General features: G+C 46.4%; 1 protein-coding gene across 2 annotated transcripts in view; it reads left to right on the forward strand.

The window, feature by feature from the left end:
- The window catches only part of LOC144825548 (cytochrome P450 2D6-like), a 470,217-nt gene that overhangs the window by 189,288 nt on the left and 259,518 nt on the right, over window positions 1-21,411 (forward strand). For both annotated transcript variants that reach the window (XM_078684165.1, XM_078684166.1), the window contains one exon: window positions 10,111-10,284. In XM_078684165.1, coding sequence (XP_078540291.1) covers window positions 10,111-10,284 — 174 coding nt within the window. The remainder of the gene's footprint in view (window positions 1-10,110; window positions 10,285-21,411) is intronic.

The raw sequence follows: 21,411 nt of genomic DNA on the forward strand, positions 1-21,411 counted from the left end.
TTCAGTCTATAAGCGCCTACAGCAATTCCCAGTTTTCATGAAGTGAGTATCATTCTAAATGTGGCAATGAATACTTCGTTGTACAGAAATTGCTATTGGGTCAGGACAATGTATTTCAAATGTTGCACATGAATATGATGTTCTTATGAGCAACCACATTGCTAAAGACTTCATCAAAAAAGGATCTGTGATTCTTATCCTTGGTCTGCATAATAACTGAGTCATAGTTGTTCCTTATGGTCAATATCATTCCTGGTAATGACCTTCATATCCACTACTGATCTCCATGGAGGTAGAGCAATCAGTATGTAGTTGATCCTACTGGTTTGACCTGGACGATTGTACTTGGGAAGTGTTTGCAAGTCAGACTTTGTGTGTCCATTACACGTACTCAGTCCGAAAGTAAGTGTTAGTGAAAGTAGTTGGTACGCTACTTCAGTCCACCGCTTGACAGGCTCCATATCTATTACAGGAACACCCCATTCATCATCCTCTATGTCAGTATGAAGTAGCCATTATTATCAAGTCGTTCAAAGGTGGTATTGAAATCACCTGCTACAATTAAAGTTTCATGTATGTCGAATTGCTCCCTATGGGCCATAAATAATTTTAGTGTAGATGTTTCAACTCCTCATCTAATGCCTCGATTATACACATTGTATAAATAAAGTGTGCAATTATTCATAGTTATAACTTGAATGTCAGATGAGGAGTTAGGAAGTGGACGCAATTTAACGTTTAATGAAGTCCATACACATATTAGAATTCTATCAAAAAGTCGACCTTTCCCATTATAAATACCAGCAACAAAGAAACTCCATGTTTCAAGTAACAAACATATATTATACTGGTCTATGAATGTATCCCATATAGGGTCAATAAGCTTGAGTCTCACAGCCACCACATTCCAAGACAAGATGTTAATAGTGTTCGGATTCTTGGTTTGATTGTCCAAAGGTAAAAATAGGGTCTCCAATGGGCCAGGTACACAAAATGGAGCCTCCCCTCTAAATCAGTATTAGGCTGTATTACCTCATTAGCAATAGAGGACTACACTCCCCAAGCAGATATGTGATGGTTACTGTTGCGAAATCTTTAGTTAAGTTTGAGAAACCGGAGTTAGATCCCTTGCTTGCTGTGCCACTGGATTCAAGCTAGCTTAGCTGATGAAGGGTGATACTCCGAAACCAGTCCCAGGATTCTTGTTTTCTGTCCGGGGGGACATGGCTTGGCAGTTCAGGCTGGACTGTTCCCATGAGGAGCAGGATGAAGACTGATTTGCATATGGCCAGGTCTGAACTGGAGTGGCATCGTGAGCAAATGAACAATGGATTTAACCCAGATCTCTTGACTGTGGGGTGAATGTTTGATTTGTTCAGCATTCAATCCATCATTTGTTTGTGCAGATGATATAGCTGAAGTCTCTGCTGGGCACTGCAACTGACAATTGGTGCTGTGAGTTTCTGCTCCAGGCCACCCCATGCTTTAATGGGGTCCACCTGAAAAGCTGAAAGAAGAGAGACTATCACGCAGAGCCTACCTAGAAAGGCAAGTGGTGCTTTGGTTTAAAATTCAGAGACATTAATTGCAGATCTCTTTTGAAGCATAAAATCTGGAATCAGCAACACTGACCACCTCTTCTTTGCCCGTTACTCTGAGCCTTGGATCAAGATATTCCATTCAAAGTTCATTACTTCCAAACTACAGGACAGCTCAGGGAGACAGAGATTCAACTTAATAACCAAGCCCACCACTCATAGAAAACTCATTCTCAGCATCTGCTATATGCAGATGTCTCTAGAATAATGGTAAATACCTTTTGCAATCCTAGGCCCAGGGTCAGTCATGAAGGCCCTTTTATGAGTTATCGAACTAACACATTGCCTCTTTTTCCTTGTATCTGTTGCAGGACTTCTCAAACTGACAAGAGCTTCTAATGGTGGATAATGGTTAGTTTCTTCAATAATGAGGATAGTGGCAATCCAACCCTTTATCTGATACTGGGCCTAGATAGGGACTAACTTGATAAGAAGAGGTGAAGCACTGTCAGTGTTCCCCTCTGAATAGCCCTCTGGAGTGGGAAAGGTGTTCTCTCTGCACCCATATGCACAGTAAAATCTAGAGAGGCTGCTTTAAGCAACCGCTCTGTCTTTCTCTAGTGCGCTGCCCTGGGACGACACATTGCTTGTAATATGGTGTACTTTCGCTGTTTGCACTTGGCACAACTAATTATAGGGGTGCTGTGGGGACAGTGCACTCAGTACATATGGCCGGGATGCCCGCCACCCCCTCCCAACACATATCCCCAAGGATGGGACGTCGGACAATAGTTGAACTTTTGGAAGACGGGAGGGAGTCACCCTCCCGGCCGTATTTATTAAAATATGAAACAAATTTAAAACATTAAATAAAAGTTTCATCATTATGCATTATGTACAATTTGTCATTTTATTACATTTCGATGCAGTCATGTACTTTTGGCTAACATCCTGAAAATGCATATACTCTAATTCAAATTGTACATCCTAGCATTAAGGGCCAACGGCAAGGTCTTAACCGGTGTCAGATCCCTACTACTAAACTCCCGCCCTCACTGTGTGAGCGGCGCATGCGCAGAGGGCTCTACCCTCATTGCCAACTGTAACTTCCCATGTCGTGGTGGGGGCCCCCTTTCTACTCGACGCCATCTTAAGGGTCGTCCGAGTTCCCGTATGAGGTCTCTGTAGGAAGGGCAGCGTGGACTCTCCCCCCCAACCCCACACTCTCTATCCGCCGTCGCGGATATCCGGCCCCCGGGAAATTAGTAAGGAGGGGCATATAACCGCCTCCCCCCCTGGGAGGGGCCCATGGCCATCTCCCCCTAGGCGCCCCATCGTTAGTGGGTGCCGCCTCCCCGTGGAAGGGGCCAATGGCCGTCTTCCCCCGGGCGCTCCCATCCATTGTGGGTTGCGCCCCACTCTAGGGACCTTGAAATTACTGCTCACCGATCATGACCTTACCGCCCGACAAATAAATACGACAGTTGTTTTACCTACGAAAAGAATTTTTTTTACATCATCTTACTGTTATCACTGATCTTTCCTGCAAGAAGACATCTCTCTAATGCAAACCAAATCTTTATTCTCAAAGTTCCTTCATTCACTGTACCAAGGAAAAAAGGTCTAAACTTTCATCACTCAGAAAAACTTTATTTTCCTCCAAACATTTGCTATCAGGGGCTGGTGGGTGGGTCAAAATTGCTGCTTGTTCCGTCGAGGGCTCACGAGCAACGAGTGGGTGCAGCCTTCCGATCCGAGGAACAAGAGGACGATCTTCTGGATTCCCGCTCCTTTATCCTTCTGCGGGAGGGCGTGTACCCGTCCCCGATACGCCTACTGGGCGTGGTCTTCCATCGAGGTGTCTAGGACAACCCCTCTTGGGCGGGGAAAGGCGCGCCCCGGCTACGCCGCTTTGGGCATACCAGCCGGGCTACGCCCACCCCGCCAAAACTGGTTTCCCGGGGGGTTCGGGGCACCCATCCATACGTTCGGGGGGACCGAGCGGTCGCCCCTTTCCATATGGCCGGGATGCCTGCCACCCCCTCCCAACACATATCCCCAAGGATGGGACGTCGGACAATAGTTGAACTTTTGGAAGACGGGAGGGAGTCACCCTCCCGGCCGTATTTATTAAAATAACAAATTTAAAACATTAAATAAAAGTTTCATCATTATGCATTATGTACAATTTGTCATTTTATTACATTTCGATGCAGTCATGTACTTTTGGCTAACATCCTGAAAATGCATATACTCTAATTCAAATCATACATCCTAGCATTAAGGGCCAACGGCAAGGTCTTAACCGGTGTCAGATCCCTACTACCAAACTCCCGCCCTCACTCTGTGAGCGGCGCATGCGCAGAGGGCTCTACCCTCATTGCCAACTGTAACTTCCCTTGTCGTGGTGGGGGCCCCCTTTCTACTCGACGCCATCTTAAGGGTCGTCCGAGTTCCCGTATGAGGTCTCTGTAGGAAGGACAGCGTGGACTCTCCCCCCCAACCCCACACTCTCTATCCGCCGTCGCGGATATCCGGCCCCCGGGAAATTAGTAAGGAGGGGCATATAACCGCCTCCCCCCCTGGGAGGGGCCCATGGCCATCTCCCCCTAGGCGCCCCATCGTTAGTGGGTGCCGCCTCCCCGTGGAAGGGGCCAATGGCCGTCTTCCCCCGGGCGCTCCCATCCATTGTGGGTGGCGCCCCACTCTAGGGACCTTGAAATTACTGCTCACCGATCATGACCTTACCGCCACAGACCGGATAGTTGACCGACGATCCGGTCCCCCCCAACTCCTCCTATAGGTCATGCTTCCTCAAACCTCTTAGCCATGCAACAAAGTCTCCTATGAGTAAATCATTCCCCTCCCTGGACAGGTGAACCCCATCGTTCAGATACATATGGTCACCCCGGATACACCCATGAGGAATGACATGCAACTGTGCAGAACGGAACAATCTACCAATCTTATTATTGACCCGTTTAACCGAATGGTTCAGAGCTGACACCGAAAGGCCCCCCTGCCACCTCCTTCTAGGAATCATGTTGGACCAGGCAATCGTGCACCCCGGGACTCTTTTAGCCAACCAGCTAACAGCCGACAAGACTCGTTCAAGTAACACTCGTCTACCCAGTGTCACCAAGTCGTTGCCTCCCAGGTGTACTATGACTACAGATGGCGCTGACCTATGCCGCCCTAAAAGTCCCTCGAAAAATGACTCAAATTTGTCAAAAACGAGCCCACCTTTCCCATGGAAGGCCACTCTGAACCCGTATTCCCCAGGTGCGTGAATCGCGTCACCTTCCTTGAATACGTCACCGGCGCGCCTCACGTATGAGTGGCCCACGACCCATACCATCCTCTCTCCAGTCGGTGACCCCTGACCGCTGGTCTCTTGATGCAGGGTCGACCTCCAATTCCGCCCTGCGTGGCAGGCTCGCGAAACTGCAAAGTAAACAAAAGACAGAAAACGTGAGTGCATGTCAATTGATCACTTACAACATGTGCAAGCGCACATATCTCTTGAAGCAATTCGAGGACCAACGGCCCAATTGTTTCACTTCCTCAGCACTCTGACCCCTGGCTGTAGCCTCAGTAGCAGCCCCTATCCTAAAGGAGTGGGTCCCAAAATCGCACGGGTCCTTGCCCGCGTCAGCGATTGCCAGTGCTAGCACCCTCTGAAACTGAAATCTCGTCAGTGGGGTGCCATCCTTGTGTCGGAGCAAACTCCCCCCCCCATGCGGCCGCTCTCAGCGCCAAATAGTCTTCCACACCCCTCAACGGGCAAACGGGGGACCCACGTCTGCGCTGCACGACAACACTATCTCCCATAGCCCCTTGGTCAGTCTTGGACCTGGCTATCGTGATTACCATTGAATCACCCCTTATTTGGATGTGATCCCTGCACAAGCCTCCCTCCATATCTCTCTTGTTCCTTGCGACAAGTTTGCTCACCCTCATGGCCCCATGGAATGCCAATGTGAACGCTGCCCGGAACAGAACTGCTTCGTAATGGGAGGAACACGTCTCATCCAGCTTTGCTAAAAGCAGAGCCAGTCTGTCTAAGCCAATCGGGTGCCTCGTATCTTTCTTGCAACCCTCAAGGCGCTGCCAGCTGCGAAGGGCTTTCTTCAACAAAAAAGAACCTGTAGGGTCTTTTATGCCGTGTACCTGGGCCATGAAGGAAATGGCCGCCCTATGCCTACCGGCCGTTGCCACTGATCGGCCCTCCCTGTGTAGTGCAACCAGGTACCCCAGGAAGGATTCCTCCTGACCCCAATTCTGACTCCCCGTGGGACCTAAATATGTGCAATAGGAACGAAACGCTCCTTCGTATGCTTTCCTTGTCCTGGGGGCTAGACTCGCTGCCACGAGGTCTTGTAATCCGAGGCACCGATTAGCCACATTGCTTCTGGGAATGGTGCTGCCTCTAGGTCTGCTGTGGGCAGATAACCCCTGAATGCCTGTATATGTGAACGAGAGAGTGCATCAGCCGCATGATTCAGTACACCTGGCACATGTTTCGCCCTGAACAGTACATTCAATCTCATGCAAAGCAGCACAACCTCTTTCAACAATCTCAAGATCATTTTGCAGCGTGCTGCCTGTTGGTTAATGCAATCAACAACAGTCATATTGTCGGACCAAAAAACCACTGAGCGGCCCCTGAAGTCGTCAGCCCATGTCATCAGAGCAACCCAGATGGGGAATAACTCGAGGAACCCAATGTTACCTGTGAGACCGTTGGAGTGCCACCATGTTGGCCATGTTTGTGCTGACCATCGATCACCTAAGATGGCGCCAAAACCCACGCTCCCTGCCGAGTCGGTCCATAGACCTAATTCCTCCGAAGACTCTGGCGGGGAGCTCCAGACGACTCGACCGTTGAAGTCCGCCAGAAATGCCAATCAAATACGCATATCCTGGCGAACCTCTCCAGACAGTCTCGTACGGTGGTGAGCCTCTTTGAGACCACCCATAGCTTGCGCGATAGAGCGCGAAAACGGGCGGGCCATAGGAATCACCCTCAAGGCAAAATTAAGCTGACCCACTGTTTGTTGTAACTGGTGCAGGGTCACTTTCTCCCCACCCAGACATTGCATCAAGGAAGCCTGGAACTTGATCACTTTGTCTACTGGTAGTCGGAAACACCCCTCCACAGAATCGAGCTCAATTCCCAGAAACTCCAGTGAAGTAGATGGTCCAACCGTCTTACCTGGTGCCAATGGGACACCAAATTCATTCATGAGGATGCAGAAATCATACAGCGCCTGTGCGCAGTTCGTATCACCGGCTGCCCCCAAAAACAGAAAGTCATCCAGATAATGCATAACATGTTTATGCCCTGTAGCCTCGGTAAATGCCCATTCCAAAAAACAGCTAAACATCTCAAAATATGCACATGAAATGGAGCAACCCATGGGCATGCATTTATCCATGTAATAACTTCCCTGAAATGCAAAATCTAGCAGGCGCTGATCCTGCGGGTGCACCGGAAGCAACCGGAATGCTGATTCGATATCACATTTCGCCATCAGCGCCCCAGGGCCTAGGTGGTTCAATATGGCCACGGCATCGTCGAACGATGCGTATCGTACCGAACAAACGTCTGGGTCAATGGCATCATTCACCGAGGAACCCCTAGGAGCAGAAAGGTTATGTATGAGTCTAAACTCCCCCGGATCTTTCTTCGGGACAACCCCTAACGGGGAACAGATGAACTCGGCCACCGGCGGGCAGGAAAAGGGGCCAGCCACTCGTCCTAAACTGATCTCTTTTGCTATTCTCTTTTCTGCCACGCCTGGGTTGTGCCGTACCGATAACTGGTTTCTACAAAAGGAGTTCCCCCGAACTTCCCCCGCCGGGATGTGGAAGCCATGTAAGAATCCCTTCCTCAACACCCCAGCGGATACATGATCAGGGTATTTGTTTAACCACGGAATCATAACCATGAGATCAACGGGTGTAGGCAATCGGTTACAAAGGTCTACCTCACTCCTGCTTAGGTCCACCTTTTCCTCCCGTCCCGCCATTTTTCGATCTACATGCACTTTCCGGGTGTGAGGAATTCCCACAGCCGGCACACACATGCTTAAACTTGCATGTCCCCTGCGGTCTGTTACAATTGCCTCGATTGAAGCCCCAACAGACCCCTCCTTTTCCGCCATTCCCGCCAACTCTAGGCTGATAGCCCCCACCTGTGCCTGCTCGAAAGGGCACCCCGGGCTTTTGGCGGACCACTCCGGACCCGCTCCCGCCTGGCGAGGACGTACCTGTCGCCCCTGGCAGGAGTTGCTTGTGCCATAACACCGAGTCCAAACAATCCCAAGACAAAGAAGCATCATATTCTTTTGCTTTACGGAACTTCATGTCATAGCCTTTCCATTCTTCCCCCTCATACATTGAATAAAAATCCATAATACGATTCTGATAGCAAACCAACTCAGTCATAACCTCAGGTTTACGTTCCCCCATAACTGCGGTAAATATAGAGAAGGCCTTAACCCAGTTCGTCACTGTCTCTTCCACCCTGAACTCGGCCATCTTGGCGCGCCAGACACTAGGGTGCCACAAATCTTTCTGCGTTTTAGCATACTCCATCTCACGATGGTCCGTTAACAATGAAAACATGTTGACATACTTGTCTCCCCATATTAACTCTTTCGTGGCCAAGGGAATGTGCTGTGCAACCTTTTCCCGCCTTGAGGGTATCGAGCCCTCCCCCACCATCGGCAATGCGAGCTTACCCGGATCGGCTGTTGTTGCCGCCGTCTTTTCTTGACCAGCTGCTGGTACTCCCGGCGCCACCTGTGGGGGAACAAGAGGAACACTCGCCTTCGCGACATCTCTCGATTGCCGCAACTGCTTTATTAACACTCTGGCTTCTTCGGCCGGGTCTCCCGGGGTCGCTGTGCCCCCCACCTTTGTTTTGAGCCATGCCGTCAACTGTGCGGCCAATTCTGGGGGTATTTCATCGTCCTCGACAGAGGTGATCACCACCGGGATAGGCTGGCCTACATCTGGGTTCTGAACCGGGTTATCGACCGGTACGAGGGGGGCGATGAGAGGTACCTCTGGAACTGGGACCCCCCCGAAACCGCCCTTTCCTTGACCCGCTTCCCTCTTCCCCCGGGGACTATTCCCGGCAAAGCCGGGCCTATAACCTTTTTCGGCTGACCTGGGTCGTTCAATGCGGCCAATTGCTTCTTTACCTCCGCTAAACCTCTCCCGAGCGATTGGACTTGTCCGAGCTTTCGGTCCATACAAGCCATCCGATTCGACAACAGGCGTAACATCCTCTCTGTCTCGGAACCCTTTCCTGCTTTCTTGCTAGGCATGGTTTCGAGTCTTCCGCCCTTGGTCGATCCACGAGGTCCTGAAATCTGTGGGCCCTCGAAACTGAAAGAGAAAAAACAAGATTACCACATTCAAAATTGCTGCTTGTTCCGTCGAGGGCTCACGAGCAACGAGTGGGTGCAGCCTTCCGATCCGAGGAACAAGAGGACGATCTTCTGGATTCCCGCTCCTTTATCCTTCTGCGGGAGGGCGTGTACCCGTCCCCGATACGCCTACTGGGCGTGGTCTTCCATCGAGGTGTCTAGGACAACCCCTCTTGGGCGGGGAAAGGCGCGCCCCGGCTACGCCGCTTTGGGCATACCAGCCGGGCTACGCCCACCCCGCCAAAACTGGTTTCCCGGGGGGTTCGGGGCACCCATCCATACGTTCGGGGGGACCGAGCGGTCGCCCCTTTCCATATCAAAGGCCCTGAAATGTCAAAGAATTTATGGCTGGAAATTCTCTTGGGGTAAAACAACATTGTGTCTTCGGTCTTGGAACTCATTCAAACAGGTGTAAGGCCTAAATTAGTCTTTACAAATAAGGCACATGGGCACGGATAAACCCTGTAAGGATTTATTTGCATATAAATCAACTTTCTGACCTCCCTCATTCATAGATAAGTAGTTTTGATCAGCCTAAGCCTGCTGCTTTTATCTTTTCATGTTTGCCTCCAAGACAGCATGACCAGTGTCTAAATGTAGCAAGACAACTAAAGATCAGTTGAGGGGGACTTGTTTACCTCAAGTGTGATGGTGCTTTTTGCCTACAATTTTTGAAACTGATTGTAGAGTGTCTTTAAATGTTCAAAACATTTTCACAAGAAATTTTAAAAAATGTACTGAGACATTTATTTCTCATGAATTAGTGGTAAGAGAAAATAGGCATACCCTATGTGTCACAGGTATAAACTTCAGACTCTGACGTGAATTTCACATTCTGGAGATCATTCCAGTATTGGCTATTTTCAAAATAGAAGGTGTTCTAAGGCAATTTAAAGCATAATATGGGAGATGTTTAGACTCCACCTACTCGAACCTCATTTGAGTTGTAAATGGCCATCAAAATAGAAAATAAACCCCTATTTTTTTATTTCTCTCACCTCTCCTCTCAACTGAGCCATTGGCTAGTTCTCAATAGAATGCTAGTATTTGTTTAGTATGCAATGAGAATAGCATTGTGATAAATCCATTGAAGCTGCTCCAGCATAAATCTTTCTTCTTATTGTGACCTTCAGTTGATGAATGTGATCCCTGCCTTGATCCATGTCCCTGGAGTGGCTTCTGACATGGCCAGATCACAAAACAATATCTTTGACTTCCTGAGGGACATCATCACAGAGCATAAGAAGACCTACGACCCAAACATGAAGAGGGACTTCATCGATGCCTTCTTGGAGGAAGCGGAGAAGGTAAGGGATGTACTCTGACATGGATAGGCTTTTTACTAGAGGTAGGGCCTACCTTTATGTTATATTGCAAGAATATTTATTGCGTTTAGGTATACAGAAGGATGACACAGTGCTGATTCGGGCTGGCCGAGACACACCTCTGCACCACCTATTATCATTTGATCAATTTCTTAGTTTCCTTTCTTTGGCATCACATGTGGGGCAGTCCATCATCCTATCGATTAGTTAGCTCAATCAATCGCAGGACTCTTGTGACCCACTCAGTGCCCTGTGAGCTCCTAGACGATAGCCCTATTATGCCCACGGGCACTAGTGTCAGTGGTATACCTTCACTGTACACCTATGTGCGAGTATGAACTCCAAGACAATGTCCCTTACTTTGCAGGTACCCATGGTGTGTTTGTTGCTATTGTGTTTGTTGTTTTGTTATTTGATTCTCATGTTCAGAACACTTAGCCTTGCAAACACCTTTAAGCAACTTAAAATGATGCAATGTATCCAGTGTTGCAGGAATGTTTTATCATCCTCCATTTGAGTAAATAGTAATAATATCCTTCAGAGTTAAAATCAGTAGCTAAAAGCCACCAACACTGGATAACATACTAATAATGAATTGTGCTGTGTCTTGCCTGTTTCGGGTAGTTCTAGGTTTATTCCAAGTTTCACAAATATTTGTACATTGTAATGTGAAGAGCTCAATTGAAGACAATGAAGCAGCAGTGACCTATATGAACTGGTATAGGCACGCTGCTCTCAACATTTCAATGTCATAATACACAGCCTCTGCGTTTCTCTCTCCCCTGCCTCTTAATTGGGCAGAGGAAAAAGTAAGGCACAGGTCATGCATGAGGACACATGCAGCCTTCACTCTTTCCTCCTCCTGTAGCTCAGTGGTACTAGGGCTTCAGATGGAGAGATGGGTGAATGCTGCTTAGGTTCTGGGTCTCCCTGGTTTGGCTGAACTATGAAAAGCAGTTCCGACAAGCCAGGAAGGACCAGGGGTTGACTTCAGCCCCTTTTCACAGCTCTTGCTGTAAATGTTCAAAAGATAACAGCTGTGGCCCTGCAAGCGGCTATTAGCTGTAGAAGACTCACAGCAAAAGCTGTGACCAAAGGCTTCAGAGTCAAGGGGTTATAGTTAGCTCACGTAACTATAGTTGTTGAATTTCACTAATATCATCGCTCAACTTATAGCCACCCATGTGGATCTGACCACTAGCCTGACTAACATCTTCAATCCCCTGATCCACTCCAAAGGCAAGAGGAGCCCTAAATCCACTTGGTTTAATAATTCTTGCCAAATGGCAAAGGGTGCCCTCATTGATGCCATAAAATCCAAAGATAGATCCCTGATAAAAACAAAGAGGGCTCTATATAGTGATAGTTTAAAGCTAGCCAAAACGAACTGAGAGTGTGAAAGAAGGGAGGCAATCAACAGGCTTTCACCAACAATGATATCAGGGCATTTTGGATCCTGGTTTGTACGGTTAGTTCCCCAGAGCACTCACCAATTGAGCCGAACATTGCTGCAGATGCTTGGAAACTTAATTTCCAATCGCTGTATTCCACTCAGAACACCATAGAGCTCATTGAGGGAACTCTGCCAACTGTAGTAGGGAATTCCCTTGAAGATGATGTTGGGTTCACCCTGACCAAAGTGCTGAGCACAATTGGGAAGCTTCCCTTTGGAAAGACCCCTAGCTTAGACAAGATTCTGGGGGATTTATTTCGGGAACTACCCAACATCTGGGACCCCTATTTATGTGTAATATTTAACACCATATTAAACGGCATGAAAATCCCGGACACCTGGCTAGGGCAGAAATGTTTCCAGTATACAAGAAGGGCTCACCCCTCCTGCCCATTAATTACAGACCAATCAGCCTGATTGACATAACTCAGAAGCTGTTTGCCAGGATTGTCCTGGAGCTCCTTCAGTCACGGGTGGATGAGCGGTAGATTCTGAGTGCGTACCAGGCTGGTTTCCGTAAAAATATTTCTACAATTGACCAAATCTTCAGGCTCCAATTATTATATTGGAAGAGGGTGACAATGGAGGATGGGAGCCTCTATTTGATCTTTGTGGACCTTAAATAAGCCTTTGATTTGGTACCTCGCTACAAACTCTGGGCAGTTCTAGAGCAAATGGGCATTCCGCCCTATTTGATGTCTTTGATTAAGCGCCTGCACACTGGAAATTTTGCCCAGGTGAGATACGGCAAATATGGGGAATTAACCCCATGCTTCCCAGTGAATAGAGGTGTAAGGCAAGGGTGTGTTCTGGCCCCCCCCATTGTTCTGTCTTTTTATTAATGCTTTGGTGGACCAATTAAATGAGGAACCAAACATTGACGCCACAAAGCTGGTCAGTGACAAGGTGCCAGCAATGATGTTTGCAGACGACACCTTGTTACTATCTAAGTCGCCCATGAGCATCCAAAGGATCCTTGACAGCTTCTCTCTATTTTGCAAAGACAGGGGGCTGGAGATCAACACATTAAAAACTAAGTACATGGTTTTTAATCCCAGCAAAACATCTCACCCAAATCCCTCCCTAAATGGTATCCAGCTAGAGAGGGTAGCTGTCTTTGACTACCTGGGTGTTACGCTGACGGAAACTTCAGGATAGGGCCCACCGCAAGAAAAGGCAGGCTTAAGGCTAGCACAGATGGCCAGGGTAAAAGTAAATTATACAGGAACTCATCATCTAGACAACTGGGTCCGCCGACTGAGATTTATAAAGTCCTAATCAGGAGTGCTATAATGTATGGGGCAGAACTCTGGGTTCATCTTCCCGCAGGTGGACTTGTTAAATCTGAGAACACGTTTATGAGGCAGCTCTTGGGTCTACCGCTAAGCACTCCTCTCATCCCCTTACGAATGGACCTTAGGAATAGACCCTTAGAGGAGGAGATTGGACTGCGCCCCTTGACTTTTTGGCGTAGGCTATGGGCGACCCCTGAATTAACAGCCTACCAGTCTGAACTCAAGGCGATATTGGGGCTCCCAGGGGTGGGAAAACTATCCTGATTTGGACACATAAAAGACCTGTGCTTTAGATTAGGTGGACCAAACCTATGGACCCACCCCGAGGAAGTGTCCCCCATAATATTGCGGCTTGAACTAGTTAAAGCTTACAGACTGTTTAAATTGGCTGAAACCCAAGGGAGCACAAAATTAGGCCGTCTAACCTCTGACTTCTTCAATTTTAAGGATCAGTATTTATTTGAGGCCTTCCTTGATGTTGTTTATCCTTTCATGGCAAGGAAACTTTATACTCCGTTCAGATTGAGCTGCCTACCGGTTCATGCATTTACAAGCGAATGGTCAAAAGCCTGTCCTATCCGATTGTCCTGCTTATAATAGTCAAGAAGAGTCAGCAATTCATGTTTTCTTCTTTTGTCCTGGCTATAATGCAGCCAGGAGGTATTGGTTCTTACCATTATACAGGAACCTGGGGTACAGGCAGTGCCTTGAGGCCATTAGAGTTTTGAGAACTGACACTCATTCTCCGATTGTTTTTGCTGTGTCCCGTTTCCTCAACTCAATGTGGCATAGGCGCCACAAGCTTTTTAATTCCCCTGCCTATTTTAAATGTCCCTTTTTTATTTTCTACTGTTTTAACTCTGTTAACTCATGAAATCACTGTTTTAACCTCTTTTTAATTTTTAATATATTTTTATCTGCTATGAAATTTGATCAACTCATTTGTATTTGGTTATATTTTGTAATGTTTACTAATGTTTTTACTGCCCAAATTCAGTGATGTATGTATTTTACCCTTTGCTGTTATGGTCTATAATGACCGAAATAAAGCTGGCAAATGGAAATGGAATGGAGAATTGTATGTTCATCTTTAAGATAACATAGTATTAATCACTGCCAAATGGCCTTTTCTGGAAGAATCTATTTGAACTTGAATTTCAATTGAGTCTGGAAGAATAAATTTAAACTTGCTCTGGCTTTTAATGGACCTTGATTGTAATTTCAATGAAAAATCTAATAGGATGTTGCTGCACCTCTAATGTATGAATTTGATGATTGGACAGTCTTGTATTGAATTGTTTTGTGAGGGATTTTTGCACATATATATTTGCACATACAAATTGCACCAGCACTCTGCTATACAGATCTCACAGTGAAAAAATATGTATCTAGGCCAAGCTAGTGATACACCGCATTGGTAGGTATAACATCGTGCCATTATGCAATTTTTCACATATCAATATCAGTACCCTGCTAATGAAGAATATATATATATCATGCATTTGCTCTTTAATACAAAAAATAGAGTTATGTTTAGTAAACAAAGTTAAAGTATGGAACATAGGGCCATCCTGGCAATGTGCTTAATATTTGTACTAATATCGCTGTGAAGTGAAGATAGAATTGTATATCATGCATTTGCACTTTAAACCTAAGTATAGTGTTTTAAAATAGTATATTTAATTTGGGGATATGGAGGCCCTGACATATACTGAATGAGTGTGAATGTTTACTTGCACTTTAGATGCCTTTGTGATTTCTGTGTATACAAAGATATTCAGCAAATTACAGTTGCAGGATAAGATATAGGATCATACTGGCTCTAAATATATATATTTACATTGCTACTATTACCCATGAAAGGAAAATAGAAACTATTTATTATGCATCTGTACTCTATAACTAAACATAGAGATCCATTTAGTATATTCAAGTTAACAATATTGAGGCTCCAACACACATTAATTGAGTGTGACTGCTTACAAGTAGGCCCTTGCACTTTTGATGCCCCTGTGACTGCATAGGCATTTGGAACCTGAGAGGTTTATTGGTGTGGTCTAAATTTACATTATGTATTTCACAAGAGTCAGAATGTCTAAATTTGCATTACGTATTTCAGAAGAGTCAGAATGTTTTTCTATCAAAAAAACACTTGGACTTTAAATGAGTATAGTGCACTTTATGGAAACCCTTGGATGCATACCAAGAAATTGGGGGTAACATGTATAATCAAGATTCTATCAGTCACAACTATGATGGTGAGTCGTATTGAGGGCATCGATTTTATGTTGCAAAATGCAACAGCAGTAGTGCCAGGGCACACAGAAACAGATTCCTATAAAAGGTTCTCAAATCAGAAAACTGAATGACTAAAGAAAGTGGACTCACTGGTGTTTCACTCTGTTTCGCGGAGTGAGTGCGGCTGGACCACTTCAGACGAGCGGTCATTGTGGTGGTATATATATATATATATATATATATATATATATATATATATATATATATATCCAACAAACAGGTTCCCCAAAGTAGAAAAGCCACACACAGGGAAGTTCCCTTTTCGTATATTGCGTGCAAGTGACAGCAAAGTTGATAAAAAGCCATCCATCAATTTATTCAGCCTGACGCGTTTCACGCTCTCTCTCTCGAGCATTTCATCAGAGGCTTTAAAGTTCAACATCACAGAGCGCATACGCATTACTTGTAATTGTTACCACCTGCCCCAGTGGGCGTTGGCTCTTCCAGAACACGATGGTCCTTGTAGTGCCATTCATGTAACTTCAGTGAGCTGCTCTTTGTGATGCACGAATAAAATCCAAAATAAAACCACAGTGGGTTTGGAAAGTCTTTCATTTCTTCTTTGCTGCAAGTGCCTTCTTGCACAAACTGGCTTCCGTGTCCTTTGCGCTGCTCCTTACAGTGACTGCAGCTCGGCCCACAAAATACTCGTGGCAAGGCTCTTCCCCGGCCGGAGCGGCCGTAAACATCCAATCAACAGGTTCCCCAAAGTAGAAAAGCCACACACAGGGAAGTTCCCTTTTCGTTTATTGCGTGCAAGTGACAGCAAAGTTGATAAAAAGCCATCCATCAATTTATTCAGCCTGACGCGTTTCACGCTCTCTCGAGCATTTCATCAGAGGCTTTAAAGCAGGGGCGTAACACAGGCCCCCGCAGCCCCCGCGTTGCAGGGGGGCCCTGCGCTCTCCAGGGGCCCCGTCCTCAGCCAGGCAGTCACGCAGCCTGCACTTACATAGCTACCTTGCTGCGGCCTCTTTCATAAATTAAATGGTGCGCAGAGCGCACGTCTCCGCGTCTGCGGAGTGAGACTGGTAACCACTGTCATGCGCTTCGTGCAATTGAAAGTGCGCGTGTGAGGCATCCCTGAAACGAGAGGAACTGTGCAGCCGCCGGCCTTAATTTAATTATTGCTAGGCCCCGAGTGGCCCCTTAGATGTACGTGGTCTCGTCTCGCTCTGTTTAACTGTGTGGAAGCCAGTGCACCTGGAGCTCGCCTCTGTTGCAGCTCTCATCGCATTGTGGTGCGTGGCTGCATGGGGCCCCTAGCCTGCTAATGAACACGTGGAACCAACCCTCTGGTGGACACGTGGCCTATTGCCTTAGCACTGCAGCCTGGCCCCAGGTATGTAAAATTCAATTTAATAGTTAGCATGCCAGTGAGAATTTATTTGCGTTTAAAATGTAAACGTGCATCAAAAGGCCTCAAAGTACGAGTATGCACCTGTCTGAATTGTGACCTTTTACACACTCGTGAGGTGAGAGCGTTTGTGTGCCCAGTGCTCACCTCTGTTAAGATGCTATAACCATAGATCACACAGTCGCAATTAAGCATCGGCACTCTACAGACTAACATATGGAAGAATAAACAAAACGGCAGTGCAAGAAATAGCTGTTGAAATACAGAGCAGGGTTCACAGGTGCAGGAGGAGTTGCCACTTGGAACCAGTGCAAGAGTAGAAAACTTTCAAAGGAAGTGAAAGATCGAGAAGGAAAACCGCGGAAGGAGAGAAAAGTAGTAGGAAAATGAGCATGAGGTTCAGATAAAGAGAGTGCAGGTGCATTTGCCTTGTGGCTTGGTCTGGTGAGGTATGTTCCACCTGAATAAAAAGTGCCAATGGACCCAGTTTGTACCCAAGGCACCACCCCGTTGGGGGCCAGCAGCGCGGTCACGCACTTGGCAGATTGGCTCCAGGTAGACAGAATGGTGGTTGGCAGCCTAGTTTTCCTTTGCAGCGCTGGCCATCAGCAGCCAACCAAGTGGTGCATTCTGTGCCATTCAACCTCTTACAGTATTTTGGGAAGGGTCATAGTGCAGGGTGTTGGTTTGCAGCCTGCTGGGCCCTGCCCTCCTACGGTGTGGCGCCGCGGCCAGGGCGACTGACGCTGGAATCTGGGGACCACGGTTCGATCCCCGGCTCCGGCGGCAGGTCAGCCCAGCACCATGTGACTCTGGGCAATAGCTCGCTTAATCTTCCCGACGGCCCCCAGCGCCTAGAGACCCTTACGGGTGATTGTGCGCTTTACAAATGTGGACTTTACTTTACGGCCCCAACCAGGCTTGCCACATATTGCCACAGAATGTAATAAAAAACATCAGCTCGCAAGTCTTTCCCTCCGATCACGTGGTTTCTGGAACGGGGGCACAGTGTTTGTCCATTCTCCTTAATCCAGCCCTTTTCCCCGTCCGCAAATCACACGTTTTTGAGCGCAACCTTGAGCAGCCCAGGCTGTCAACAACTCCAGGTGAGGCTTGTGTCATCCCCCATCCCAGAAACACGGCTGGCTGCACTGTAAACCTGGGAGACAGTACAGCCAAGTGCGAGGATGCGGCCAGCCAGCAGCAACAATTTGGCAACGAGTGGTGATAAATGTGCACTGCACTGGCTGGTGGCGCTATATACGTTCTTCAGAGATCTCAAAACTGCGGTCATTAATTTGGCTAATGCTATTAGTTGCAACACTTTGAAATCCCAGACTAGTGTAAAGATTTTTTACTGCACAATTAATTTCTAAGTTGCAGCTCAATTTTTATATACGGGCCGACACTGAGATAAGACAGTTATTTGGTATAGATTACCAACTGCATTTTATTTACTACTACTGTTAAATAGTAGAGGAAGGTGTGGTACGGTGGGAAAGGGTGCAGGGCAACTTCACAAATCACAGAATACCCCATTTCAGGTGTGAGTGGTTTATTTAATCCAGGTACTACACTGCATTTACTAAAACAAGATTTTCTTAATCCACTGCTAGTTATAAGGTGTTGCAGATGAGATATGAATGTCACTCATAGGTGTCTTGGAACATAGAAATATCATTCGTGTGTAATTAAAAGTCGGCAGCTTTGTTTGGGCTGCGCCCCTTAAGGATCGGGTGACTCTGGTCAGTGGTGTTGGAGATAGTGTCACTCATAGTCATTGAATGTCACTCATAATTACACTGAAATTATGAAAATGTCACACATGAGCAATCTGAAACCTTTGCAGCTATGCTGGCGAATCGCAACATCTCTGTTAAAGGTAATCCCCACCTGGGGCGCGAGGCTTGATGTGATCGGACGTGTTTCCAGGGGGTTGGGCACATCAATCTTTCAGTGAGTTAAGGGGGAGTTCAATTTGTAACTACACCAAATAAAACCAGGAGTTAGGTTGGTTTGTTAATTTTAAATGGGTTATTTGAAGAAGCAAAACACATTTTTAGGATATTTATTTAATATGATGCTAAAGCTCTATTAAGTGCTAGATATGGCTTTCAATTGCCTGCACCCAATTGGCACGCTATTGAACCCATCGCCAGGGCCGGCCTAAGGCATGTGCAAGCTGTGCACCTGCACAGGGCCGCCAAACCCCAGGGGCCGCCACGCCAATATATATCCTTAGATACATATTTGCGTGGTGGCCCCTGGCAGGGATTTGGCGGCCTCGGGCCCCCTACCTACACTCCCTGCTCAGGGCCTCCGTGAGCCTAGAGCCGGCCCTGCCATCGCCTTCCAAGCACTTTAACGATGGCAGGAGGAGACCAGCAATCAGATTCAGATCCCGTAGATTACATTTTTTTTCCCTTTCTGTGCCGCTCCTCCGTCCCTAGTAGATCCGTCCTCTTTGGCACACACTACAGAGGGGCACACCTTTGCTTTCCCCTTCAGCCAATGGCAGGTCGGGATAAAATTAACATTCCTGATACATTAATCATTGGTGGGGCTTGGGCCCCAGGGGATAGCATAACCTGGTGCCTGTGTTTAGTGAGAGATGACTTACTCCACGTTAACCCTCCCAGTCTTTCGGAATTAGTTGTGTTTCTGGGAAATTAACCGATGTCGCGACAGACCAGCCCAATTCTTGACATATTTCCATCAGAAACCTTGTTTTGTGTGTCAGTTGCTGTTTGGATTTTAATTCTCATCTCATAAGATGTCGAAGATGCACATAGCCTCCCATTGTACTACGTCTCCTCCTCCTATGAACCATTTGTGTCTGAGAATGTGAGGGAACCATAAACAAAAATGTGAAAATGACGGATAAATGTACAAACCGAAGGAAATGTGGGGGAGGTCGCCACTATGGACTCTATAGATTGCATAGTGCTTGCATCCCACATCTCTAGGGGCGTAGCGAGACCTGACTTTGGAACGTGAACTGTGCACACCAACGCCATACCCTAATTCAATGTAAAATAATTCTGTAATCATGGGAACAAAATGTTTTTAATTAAAAGAAAAAGAAAGTAAAACATATTAATGTTTGTTATTACAGATTAGTACCGACAGCCAGGCTTACAAATACCCTTAGATACTTAAACACTACTTGAGTGTGTGGATTGGGTGGGAGGTGGGGGACAGCATCATCCATTCTATGCCCCCCAAAGAACTGAGCGGAACATGTCCCACTCTTAGGGACACCGATCGCACACCCAGAAGGCTTAAAGTCCAAAGGCAGTGCTGTGGATGGGGAAGCACTGTGAGGTTCTGAGTGCATGCACTTTTTTTGATAGGCAGAGAACCTGAACTCTCAAGAAGTACTCATTACTATCAATGGGAGAGCACCAGCACTTCTCAGTGGGACAAGAGCACTCTAAGGTCAAGAGCACTTCTATCCCGTCATTTCACGCACCAGTCAAACCCAGTGCGGCTGCAAATATGCAATTCCGGTGCCGAAGCACTTTCTGCAAAATGAACTTGTTCAGAATCTACGATACGTTGCATAATTTCAACAAAAAGTATTTTTTCTAGCTCAAAAGATTTAGAAGTGACTAAACAGTATCACATAGGCTGCCTTGCAGATAAAGACACCTTGTAAAGGTAAGCTGGTCACCTTTCTTTTGCTTGTTTGTTTATTCATATTCCACAGTTGTATGTCAGACCACCTTGAACACAAATATCACCTGACATAAATATTGTGTTTTGAATATAATTTACAAAAATATTGTCCCATTACAAAAATGTCATCCCATTGGGTGTGCATTCTAATATTAACTCCAGTGGGGTAATTTTTTTATAAATGCTATTTAGCACACTATTTATATTATATGATATTCTGGTATCACACGGTTAAACTGCTACTACTGAAGTATTAGTATGTATTGAAATGGCAAAACAACACAGCCACAGAATGTTACTGCGTAATGCATATTTTGCCTTTTGTGGCCACGTTATTTAATGAACCTCGCAACCTAATTTGATCCCCCTTGCATTATAATTCTAGTGGCCCTGGTCAAAGACCAAGGGGACTTGCCGTTCTTTGCCCTGAGATATATCACACTGACCACATACATATATATCTAAAAACACAGTCATAACTGAGGAGAAAACTGTATTTTACATTTCCAAAACCACATCCATTCACACAAAGTTGTCATATCCAAGAGGAAATTATGTTTTAAATTTCCCCAAAAATTATTAATTTTTCAGTTACTTTTGAAGGCCCCCATTATACTGGTCAGATTGCAAAATAATTATGCACATACTATATTAATTACAAGAGAGAAACTGGTTCTAAAATAATGGCATGATGGTCTTGAACTGTTTATTTGTAATCTGGGTCAATCATGCATTTGTGTTTTATTTTTCCATTTAATGCCTTTAGAAGGCAAGAGAAAGACCTCTCAGACATGTCACACCCATAGTGCAGACTTACCAGACTCTTCATCTTCGTTATGTTAATCTGGACCGAACACCAGGAGATGTCGATTATCCAGAGGTACCCTTTTTATGTGCTCCAGATTCAAACCAGAGCAAACATCAAACTGATGTAGGTGGCTCTTGGAGCGGCTCCATATCAGAGTGGCACAAGAAGGCGTGAGGGATAAGGGCATCAGGCTCTCACACTTCAGTTTCGAGCCAACTTG

Source organism: Lissotriton helveticus, chromosome 1_1 (assembly GCF_964261635.1).
Source record: "Lissotriton helveticus chromosome 1_1, aLisHel1.1, whole genome shotgun sequence".
Classification (NCBI taxonomy): domain Eukaryota; kingdom Metazoa; phylum Chordata; class Amphibia; order Caudata; family Salamandridae; genus Lissotriton; species Lissotriton helveticus.